At 39.8% G+C, this 10,835-nt stretch overlaps 2 protein-coding genes across 2 annotated transcripts; both read right to left on the bottom strand.

Moving 5' to 3' along the window:
- On the bottom strand, nucleotides 1-3,301 carry LOC146374661 (ubiquitin carboxyl-terminal hydrolase 37-like). The gene is made up of 11 exons (XM_084948941.1): nucleotides 3,198-3,301; nucleotides 3,018-3,074; nucleotides 2,786-2,917; nucleotides 2,570-2,693; nucleotides 2,333-2,484; nucleotides 2,128-2,227; nucleotides 1,911-1,987; nucleotides 1,623-1,731; nucleotides 1,042-1,099; nucleotides 715-872; nucleotides 1-628 (listed from the first exon to the last, which is right to left on the bottom strand). Exons 1-11 carry the CDS (start codon nucleotides 3,242-3,244, stop codon nucleotides 623-625), a joined length of 1,020 nt encoding a protein of 339 aa, XP_084805067.1. The 5' UTR covers nucleotides 3,245-3,301; the 3' UTR covers nucleotides 1-622.
- Nucleotides 3,295-4,390, bottom strand: LOC146374660 (uncharacterized). The gene is made up of 5 exons (XM_084949209.1): nucleotides 4,284-4,390; nucleotides 4,007-4,062; nucleotides 3,588-3,687; nucleotides 3,426-3,478; nucleotides 3,295-3,298 (listed from the first exon to the last, which is right to left on the bottom strand). The coding sequence occupies exons 1-5, from the start codon at nucleotides 4,386-4,388 to the stop codon at nucleotides 3,295-3,297; spliced, it is 318 nt and encodes a 105-aa protein (XP_084805335.1). The 5' UTR covers nucleotides 4,389-4,390.
- Nucleotides 4,391-10,835: the final 6,445 nt, after the last annotated feature.

Here is a 10,835-nt window from a genome sequence, read left to right as displayed (position 1 = left end):
AGCACTAATTTGTTGTTCCCAGAGAGCAAGCCAAACACTGGTCCAGAAAAGGACGATCTCTAGTAGTGGTGCACTACTAGTAGATTTTGTTTTAACCTCCTAGGACCTGGTGTCCACATATGTGGACATAACATTTTGGGTTGTCTAGACCAAAATACAAAATTTTGCTCTTCAAAAACCTGATATCCACTTATGAGGGAGGACATTACACTGCCACTGTTCAATCGAAATTTAAAATGAACGTCCTCATATGTGGATCTCATTCTTTTGAGAAACAAAAAAAAGATCTGATCATTCTTTGTTTTTACATTGATCAGGTCTCAATCAACCCAAATGGCACAGAGAAATTAAAAATGCATGCCATGAAAGAGTTCAGGTCTTAGGATGTTAAAAATGTCCCTGCTGATGAGACCAGTGAATGTGGGGCGACGGTGGCAAGAAAAAACTCCCTCCTGGAGGAAGAAATCTTGGGAGGAACCAGGCTCTCTGGGAGGACCCTTCCTCCTGAGGGCAATACTTACCTATACTTGTCCTCCAGTGTGCGATGGTGGGCTGGGACGACTGCTTTTCCTTCTCAGCATGATGATGACCTTAACTTCCTTCCTTCCTTCCATTTCCTGTTTCAGAACTGAGAATGAAGACAAAACTGGTTAACAAGGTAACAGGACATTTAAAAATTCTCTCACTTCAGGATGAGATGCTGTGTCTTCTTACGTTTCTCTTGTAAAACAGGATGTAGGCCAAGTGCTGCTGTTCCTCACAAGCTTCAGATCCAGTTGTGTGGAGCACCTGTGCGTCATTATAGGTGAGCCAGCGATCTGATGTAGAGTGCTGACTCTCCTCAGGATGGACAGAACTACAGATGTAGTGTCCTGAAATCACATTAAGACAAATGAATCCAACTTCTGGAAGTCAACTGATTCAAGCAAACAGTGATTTTGACTTAGTGCTTCTTAGAACATCAAAAGCTTTTGTGTGTGAGTCCTTCACTGAAAAGTAGCAAGTTTTCATTTTCTGTTTGTAACAAGTCTGTTGTTTTACCTGACTCTGTGCCTCCATAATGACTAATGATGCTGACAAGACTGTAACAGCCACCACCCTGAGAAGGAACAAATCGAAAGAGTGTTAGTTTCATAAAGTCTCACATCAGTGCCATAATTAAGCTGATTTGCTGAGGCTACGTCCACACTAATGCGTTTTCGTTTGAAAACACATCGTTTTCTCTCCGCTTTGACCTCCCGTCCACACTGAGACGGCGTTTTCCTCAAGGAAAAACACAGCATCTTGAAAACGCTCTCGAAAACGCAGACTTTCTAATACGATGACGCATTTTAGTCATGTGATGCAGTCATGTGAGCAATTAAACAAAGATAGCCGAGTGCATTATACAGCAGTTGTTTTGATTGCTCTCAACTTTGACAGCCATAAAAAAGATTAATATCAGTGTGTACATGCTCCGGATAGCTTTTCTTCAAATTTTTTAATTCTCACTCGCTTTTGCGCATGCGCAGGACTGGAACGTCAGCGTTTTCATCCGTTTCAATGCAGACGCACAACTATTTGAAAATGACTGAAAACGCTAGTGTGGACGTAGCCTGAGACGTTCTGCAGTCTGTTTTTACCTGATTGGATGGCACCACCAAGTCCCTCTGCAGCCTGACGGGGTCATCCACCTTCTGAATCTTGTAGGTTTGTGTAAAGCCAAACCTCTTCAGATGCAAGATCAGAACTCTGGCAGAAAAGAAAAAAATAAAACAAACAAGGTAGAAAATAAGAAGAATGAGTGTCAAACACAAACAGAAGATGGGAGAAAACGACTGCTCAAGTATTGTCTTGAAAAACTCTGATATTTGATGCGCCACAGTTTGGAAACCTGGTCAGTCGATCAATTCTGATGTGACCTTACTCACCTTGGCAGTGTATCAAAAGACGACTTCAGTTCTGAGGCCGTCCCTCCACAATCACAGCGAAATTCTATTTCTTGTTCCTGAACAACAGCACAGAGAAAACAGGCTTCATGGTAGAAAGAAATCTCAACATATGCACACACATATACACACAAACACTAACAAAAAAGGTGTGTTAAGATCGCTGATACTACAACTCTATTGGAATTTGTGATCTTACCTTCAAGTATGTCTCTAACATGTTTATAACAGACCCCTCTGGAACCAGGTCAAGAGACAAGCTGGTGAATTCCTCTTGCTGTGATGATTGGTGACCGCAGCTACACATTTCAGGAGTAACATAGTTAAAGTAAAGATCAGGTACGTGGAAAAGAGGTATATGAAAATATTGCAACCAGCTCTGCGTTTCTGAAAGACAGGCTTACCTCTTGCATGTCCTCATGTTTTCCATTTTAAAAATGTGATGGTCTTCTACTGGGCAGGTATAACTTTGGCCCAGGAGAGCTGCGTTCCTCTCCAGGTGAGGTGTGAGCCTTTTGACCTCATTGAGGAACAATGTTAGGAATTCATGAGCGTCCTGAAAGAAAAGCAGAGAGATTTAAAACAGTACATCAAAATCAGAAGGTAAAGCAAAAAACGAAATGTCCAAATAGCTGACGCACTTTCTGTGCACTGCCGGTGTATTCAGGAGCTTGATTGCTGAATGCCTTCTTAAAAGCTCTTAGGTGGTGATCTTTAAGGCCATAATCTGTTGACTCATGACAGTCCCTGACATCAATGAGCCTTCTGTAGAAAGGAAAGGGTAAACAGACATTTCTGCTGTTAGATCTCTTTGTTCTTCAGGTTTTTGAAGAAAGTAGAAGGTTGACGTAGTGCACCTTAAGAGCTGAGCTTCTGGATCTGTGCTCCACAAAACCTCCTGACGCCTGATGTCTCTTATGAACTCCTCAATGTTGAGGAGGCTCTGCAGGCAGGAGTTCATGTAGCAGGTGTTTCCGATGTTTGGAAACCTGACACACACGCACAACGTTTACAGTATCAGTGTAAAATAATTCATTTTCTCCACTTTGACAAAGTGAGCTTTGATCTTTGTGCACCACGTGTACTCACCCGAAGCAGTCTATAGTCTCAGTTTGACTTTCTATTTTTTTTCCACCGCATGCTACACTGCTCCAAAAAGGTAAAAACACAAACACAAAATTAGGAAAGATGTCAGGATGCTGAGCAGTGTATGTGCATGTATGCATGAGCTTTGAAGTTGAAACATTTTGGAGGACGTCTTTCTCTTACCTGTTAAACACATGCTCCCATCCACTCTCTTGGTCCAGAAGCTCCATAATCAAAGTGTCCCAACTCAGGTGTGCTGGGATCTTTTCCGTGGTGCTTCTTACCTGATATATATATATAGGACATAGCTGTGTGCCTCATTGCTCTTAATTGCTCTCATTTAAATGCTTGATGACAGTGACTCTTTCCATAAAACATACCTTCCCGGATTTAAAAAGAGACCAGCGAGACCTTTTTTGTGTCTTCACAGTGTTGGTCTCTGCCTCTGCATCGCTGTCAGTTTGCTGCAGAGGACGAACAAACATAATGTTATTAAAAAAGTAAATTCACTTAAAATTAACAAGTACAATTTAAAGAGAATGTGCATTTCATATGTTTTGTGTAAAAGCAAACCGAGGAACAGCAGAAGAAGTGTCTCCATTTTCTCTTCTTCTTCTTCTTTTGACCATTTTCAGGGTTAGCTGGTGTGGCAGCAACAGAAGCATCCGGGATGCTGATCAGGAGAAAAGTGTAATTGTTGTGGAAATTTATAAGAAGGAGTACATTTTGCTAATACAGATTGCTAATAAAAATGAATAACTGTAATGGAATACCAACATGAACAAAATCATGTATTTTATACATTTACACTCTACATTTTCAAACGCTAATCTCTGCATCCATATAAATAATAGACAAGACTAGAAGTAGTAAAAAAGATGTAAATACACAAGGTGGAAGAAAAATGCCAATAAAAGGGAAATAAAAGAGCTCCAACTAAACCACTGCTATAAATATCTCCAGCAGCATTAAAGAGTGGTGCATTTCTTTACCTCTGATGAGACGTAGAAGGAATTTCCTTCTCTGCCACGTTTTGTTTGTGTAATTTCTGTTTAGAAACAAGAAAACCAACATCAGTAATGGCATAAAACAAACATACCAAGGGAGTCTCTCCATGAAAAGTGTCCAGTTAGAAAATTTGGTATTATTTCATATTATTTATCACTTTAGTGAGCTGTCAGCTCATGAAGCAGATATATAGGAATATCTTTAAATAAAATAAAAACAATTTAAATGCTTGATGACAGTGACTCTTTCCATAAAACATACCTTCCAGAATTTAAAAAGAAACCAGCGACACTTTTTTTGTGTCTTCACAGTGTTGCTCTCTGCCTCTGCATCGCTGTCAGTTTGCTGCAGAGGACGAACAAACATAAGTTTATTAAAAAAGTAAAGTCACTTTAAATTAACAAGTGCAATTTGCAGTGTGGACTCTCCTCAGGATGGACAGAATTACAGATGCAGCAGCTGTTTCCGATGTATGGAAACCTGACACACAAACAAAAGTTTACAGTATCAGTGTAAAATAATTCATTTTGTCCAGGTTGAGAAGGTGAGCTTTGGTCCTTGTGCACCACGTGTACTCACCTGAAGCCGTCTGTAGTCTGAATTTTATTTTCCATTATTTATCCACTGCCCAAATGTTTCACTACGCTACTGCAAAAAGGTAAAAACACAAACACACAATTAGACACTGAGCACTGGATGTGCATGTATGCATGAGCTTTGAAGTTTAAACTTTTTTTTTTTATCAACAATTTTTATTTATTTCATTTTAAACTTCAATAACAGAGCTTAAGGATAACTACATAAATAAATAGTTTAAAAAACAAACAAACAAAAACAAAACAACAACAAAACACAACAACAACAAAAAACAAAACAAAACAAAGGGAAGTTATCCTATTCTTTCTTCGCACACCAATCCCCACACCACCACTCTGTCATTACTCCTCTGTTCTTCAAGTTACCTCCGTTGTTTACAGCGCTGTCAGCCGCTGTTTTTTCCCTTTTAAATACTTCCGAAAAGAAAACCTAATTCCTGCCGTTCAATAGGCTACTAAAATGATTTAAACTTTTTAACATTATGCAAAATTGCAAAACGCTTAGGTGTGTCTCTAATAAAACCTCTGCAATTTGCTCTGCTTCAATTCAGCAGCATCAGGTAATGTTCATTTGTTGATTAATGGTTTTCTTTCGGTTTTGATCTACTGCTGAATATTTTTATAAAATCGTTTTTCTGTTTTAGCCTCAGCTATGTTGACACAAAGGCATCTGCTGTGATGCTTACACATTAGATAAAGTCTCGAAAGATTCAGCTTTCTTTTTATAGTCATAAAAATATGCAAATGTACTGATCTATGATCTGAATTATACTATTGACTGACTGTCTGAGGCTAACAGTTACACAATCATACCAAAACTCTGTCCTGATAGTTTCCACTTTCTCTTTTGTATCACACATACTGAGACAATATTCGGGATAAATAACCATGAAAACTATTTATTTATTCAGTTTAGAGGTTTACACATCATTATAATCACAGAGCCTGCTTCACTTGAATTGTCCACTTGATGGCGCAGTAGAGCAAATGAATCATCACAATGCTTCGAACCATGAGTCGACCAATTGGGTGGAAAGCTTCAGTTCATCATGAGGCTTCATCTCACCATCACTACAAAGAAGCCAAAACCCCTGCGTGACGACCCACTGCACCCTGCCTTCCTTTTAGGCTCATGTGTGTCTTGTTTGCAGGTAATGGAGAGGCGGAGTTCCCATTTACAATCAGTGACACTGGCAACACCTGGGCCAGTGTGCCAGGACTCTATATAAAAAGCCTTTAGGGCATAGTTTTAGTTGGCTCCGAGACACCAGGTTTGACTTTGGCTGTGTTAGGTTTGGGTTACTTTTGGCACCACTACATGCATCATCTTCCACTCATCCTTCACACACTATGGTACTGATTACACACGCCACTGTTTGTTTTTGACAGTAGGGTTTCTTTTCTGTTTTATTTGTTTTAAAAGAATAAAGCAGCTTGGAATACATTCCTAACCATGTCTGGGGTTTTCTTTGTCATGACCATATGGCCCGGTTCGTGACACCCTGTTTTTCAGGCAGAGGAGAAAAAGAGGGGCTTGGTGTAAGATAAAGAAGCATTTTTTTGAACTGTGAATCGTGCAAAGCTACTCTAGTAGAGTCCAAGAATAAGAATATCATGTTGGAAATGAACATGAGGATGATCAAAACGCATTTCCTCCAACAAATACATACTATAGAGAGCGGAGCTGCTTCATCATTTAAAAAACAGAACAAAGAAAACAACGTCTTTGGCTGAGCACAAACACAAGCGCTCAGGAGTCGCATTAACCAACAACAGACAACAGACAAGATTTGTTTCAACAACTCAGAGTAAAGAGTAATTAGCCAACACTGTAACTGTTGGCCAGTAAAATCCACATTTGCTAACTTTCACATTCAGCAGCTCATTAAGACACTTCAAATCAATCTAATTAAGACATTTAAATGTTGGTTGTATTTTCCTTCCCGATGCATGTGAAAGGTTAAGACTTACATCTCCAAATGTAGTGGAACTGATTTGAACCAGAGGACTCAGCCACACTGTTACTATGTACTGCATAAACATGTTTACCGATGAAGGTAAACCAGATGCTGTCCTGACTGTGTGACTAAATTCTGTGCTTAAAGCATCAAATCAATTTAATGATTAACTTGCTATGAGAGGTTTTTACTCCAAGTGTGACTTTTTCTGGGTTCATAAACCTTTTTCAGGGTCAAATTCAAGCACTTTGTAAGCACGTTCAATGTCCATTTTCAAACTTTTCCAGCACATTACCAAAACAAGGATGCATATTTCACTTCATCACCTCAGTAAGACCAAGTGAAAGGCCAAATTAATAAGTCTTCTCATCAGATATTGATGCTTCTTTCTTGTGTGACACAAAAAACAGGAGGAGACAGATCTTGGCTTGTGTTGTTTTTTTTAAGTTCATTCAAAACTAACTGTAAGACGCTTAACTACATTGCAGTCTGTGTTATTGTTGAAGTCCTAAGTTATCACCTTTAAAGTGTTTGTGCTAATAACATCATATACAGTAAGACAGGCACAGAGAACAGCACTGACTGGGAGAGGCTTTGAACAGATGACATACTCAGTTCAATTCAACACTTTAGACTTTAAGAATGCACAAGCATCTTTCAAAAACCTATTTAATCTATCATCTGTGATATTATGTACAATTATAATGTATTGTTCATCTCCCTTAAATAAACAAGCAGCCTTAAGGTATGAAATAGTCATTTGTCTACTGTCTCAGTGGTTGATGGTGTCCCACAGGCCTTAATGTGAGTTTGAGGCAATTATGTTTAAGTTTTTTAACGATAAACAGATTTTGAATGAAAGCGAGGGAACTTCGGTAGCACAAAAAAGTGGCTATTCTTTGTGTCCATATGGATCAGTCATATTACCATTATTTCCCCCTAAGGTTGCTAAAAGCACCAAGTTAATACTTGAAGAAGCTGCAGCAATACACAAAAATATAATCAATATTCTGTTTACTCGGTGACAACGCCGCTTTTAGCCTTCAATCAGAAAGCCTTATGTTGGCTAGTTAAGCATCGGGCTAACATTTAAAGCTTTCACTTGAGGGAAGTAACTCGCATTACTGCTACTGCTGTGTAATCCTAGTTAAATTCACAGCATATTCTATAAATTACCATGCCATAACCTAATCAATAATTACATATACCTAACTAGCAGGGTTGCCAACTCCCAGCAAAAAAATAGGGAACCGCCCCCCACCCTCCGCCTAATGATGCTTAATCAACGTAATCGACTTTAATTTATTGCCAGGGTAAAACAAATGCACAGAAACCAATTATTTTTCTACAGTAATTAAATAGATTCAACATCTTTCCGCAACAGAATTGCAGACTGCACACATGGTACCTTCCCAAAGGAAAAAGTACTATAGCTTATTAGGGCATATATTAGACTTAATATTTACTATATATAATAATTAATTTTTATATATTTTACATCAGATGACCACTTTGGTTGTAAGATTCAGTTGTATTTATTAAAAACTAGACATTTTAAATGAGAATAAGAAAGAAAAGTATTTCTTTGTGCCCCCCTTTCCCTGTTAATGCCCTACCTGGCCACCTGGCAAATTTGCTAGACCCGCCCCTGCACAGTTACCGGCTGTCAGCTACTTAGAAAAGGATGCTGGTGTTATTTGTCTCTCAGAAACAGTTCATAACTTCCCTTCCACTCATTCATGTCAACTCAAAAGTAAACCTGTTTCTCCATCACCTGTTCAACTCTGATGATTCAGTAAGGAACCCCTGGTTTCATCTTCATGTTTCCCTCTCACTAGATATTGGACAACAGCTTATCAAGCTTAAACGTGCTGCTGTTGTTTAGCGCGACGATAAACAAACGAGACGGGACTAAGGACACCAAAACCGATCAGCTGATCATTGATCAGTTTCATGATTGAAGTAGCAGCAGGAGATGGAGGGGGAGAGAATGAGAGAAGAAGAGGCAGCTATGCAGCGTAAAGACACAGCATAACTCCAGCTTTGTGTCTTTTTGTTTGTTTTGTTTTTAAATTTTTGCTGAAGTTCGGGACAAATCGCGTTCCTTTACACCTAAATACGGAACTTTAACCGCTGTAACTGGTCCAGCCCAGAGTCGATCATGACCAACTGGCCAATCCACCACCTTTCATTGTTTATACCGTTAAAAACAAACAAACAAAAAAAGTCGGCCCATAAAAGCGAAAAATCACTGGGCAAATGCCCGGTATGCCCGATGGCCAGTCCAGCTATGCCTCCAGGCACGTTAGTGCACTCATCTCCGACTGTTCGGGGAGGGGGTGGGGGTCACACATTGAAACAGACTGACGTGCAGAGGTACAAGGCAGCCCAGCCAGAGAAATGTTGGTTTTAGACCTTGCGACTCATTTTATTTCTCTATCTGATAAGAAAACTATTCAATCAGATAGTTATTTGTGGTGAATGAAATACGGTTACAGTTTCACGAAGTTTTAAGCACCAAATCCGAAATCCACGCACTACAATATCACGATTTTTCAAAGATCTATCAAGCATCCTCACGAAACCTGGATATGAAGTTGATGATTGTTAAAATAAAATAGAACATTTTAATCAATTTCTTGTTTGCTCCGAAATCTACAACATGACTATATACAGAAAAGCTTGACATGGTATGCAAAAAAAACAAAACCCAAAAAAACACCAATACAAATAAACGAACAAAAGGTTTTGTAACTGTCAGTTTCGTAATTTTAAAATTCTCTAAAACTAACATTTTCTTTGATTGACTCATATTAAATTGATTAGGGTCAAATTTAGTGTGAACAATATTACACAAACAAACACGTGTGTGCGCATGCGCGCACATATTGGAGCGCTTCAATCCCTTGTGCTGCGGTAACTTTGCTTTGATCCTTTCTGACGTGGCAGCTTTGCTCTGATCCCAAAACCATTAAGTAGGAGCGCTCACCTATTATACTTTATTGCTTAACGGACATTGACCTGACAGCAACAAAAACCCTTTCGAGAAGTTTTGAGAGCATTTTATGACAGAAACCAAAGCAAGTTCAGTTTTGTTTCTCACCAATTCACAAAACAAGCAGACACGTTACACCATGTCAGCCAACCCATCCTTCGGCTCAGATGAGCTTGAAATATCTAAAGGGACAATTTTGGGAGATCACCACGTGGTGGAAGCTTTCCTTGGAGAAGGAAGCTTTGGTGTTGTAACTAAATGTCGCAATACAAAAAACAACCAAACTGTGGCTATTAAAGTCAACAAGAGCGACCCTGAAGTTCTGCAACAGGCAAAACAGGAAATTTTCATCCTGGAGCAGCTGCGACGCTTGGATCCAGACAGGTGCAACATTGTTGAATGGAACGGCTATTTCCTCGATGGAGAGCATATTTGCTTAAATTTTGAACTCCTCGACCAAAGCCTGTCGGACTACATAGGGGACCGGAATAACCAGGGTCTCCCAATTAGAGAACTCAGGCCAATTTTGCATCAGCTTGCAAATGCTCTGTTCCACCTGGGTTCTGTGGGAATCGTGCATGCTGACCTCAAACCTGTCAACATAATGGTTGTGAACCGCCATGAGTCTCCCGTCAAAGTCAAACTTATAGACTTTGGCCTCGCATGTCCCTCTTCTGCACTGATTCCAGGTGACCGTGTGGGGACGGTTGGTTATTGTGCACCCGAGGTTATGCTTGGCATTCCATGTGATGAAGCAATTGACATGTGGGCTCTGGGGCTGGTAGCTGTAGAGCTTGCTACAGGGGTGCCTCTCTATCCTGGGGAAGACGATTATGATGTTTTGAGATTCATAATTGAAACTCAGGGTCAGCTACCAGATCATCTTCTAGAGTCTGGCTTGTACACTGATTGCTACTTCATCGAAGATAACTACAACGAACAGCGCTGGACATTTAAGACCAAAGAACAATTTCGATACGAGACAGATTATCAATCCAAGGAAACTTGGTATATCAAACTTAAGCGTCTCGATGACCTCGAAAAACTACTGAAGGTTAGGCGAGGACCTGAAAATGGCCAACAATTATTTGTAAGGCTAATCAAACAGATGTTGGCCTTGGATGCAAATCAGCGCATAACACCCTCAGAGGTTCTGAAGCATCCCTTTTTTGACCCTGGCCTCTCTAGGAGACCCCCTGCACTGACATGAATAGCACAGGGGGAGAAAACCTTGTGCTTTCTCAGCAATCGTCTGATTGTTTGG

Source organism: Perissodus microlepis, chromosome 13 (assembly GCF_051167445.1).
Source record: "Perissodus microlepis isolate ML-2025 ecotype Zambia chromosome 13, ASM5116744v1, whole genome shotgun sequence".
NCBI lineage: Eukaryota > Metazoa > Chordata > Actinopteri > Cichliformes > Cichlidae > Perissodus > Perissodus microlepis.
This window is presented reverse-complemented; position numbering and strand designations above follow the sequence as displayed.

Bases quoted from the DNA above. Each gene is read 5' to 3' on its own strand.
- LOC146374660 (XM_084949209.1), bottom strand. From the start codon at position 4,388: ATGTTTGTTCGTCCTCTGCAGCAAACTGACAGCGATGCAGAGGCAGAG. The intron at 4,063-4,283 runs GTATGTTTTATG...GTTTCTAAACAG, and splicing joins TTCTTTTTAAATTCTGGAAG to AAATTACACAAACAAAACGT. The intron at 3,479-3,587 runs GTTTGCTTTTAC...CGTCCTCTGCAG, and splicing joins ACTTCTTCTGCTGTTCCTCG to CAAACTGACAGCGATGCAGA.
- LOC146374661 (XM_084948941.1), bottom strand. From the start codon at position 3,244: ATGGAGCTTCTGGACCAAGAGAGTGGATGGGAGCATGTGTTTAACAG. The intron at 2,485-2,569 runs GTGCGTCAGCTA...CTTTTCTTTCAG, and splicing joins ACACCGGCAGTGCACAGAAA to GACGCTCATGAATTCCTAAC. The intron at 1,100-1,622 runs GTAAAAACAGAC...GTTCCTTCTCAG, and splicing joins TGGTGGTGCCATCCAATCAG to GGTGGTGGCTGTTACAGTCT.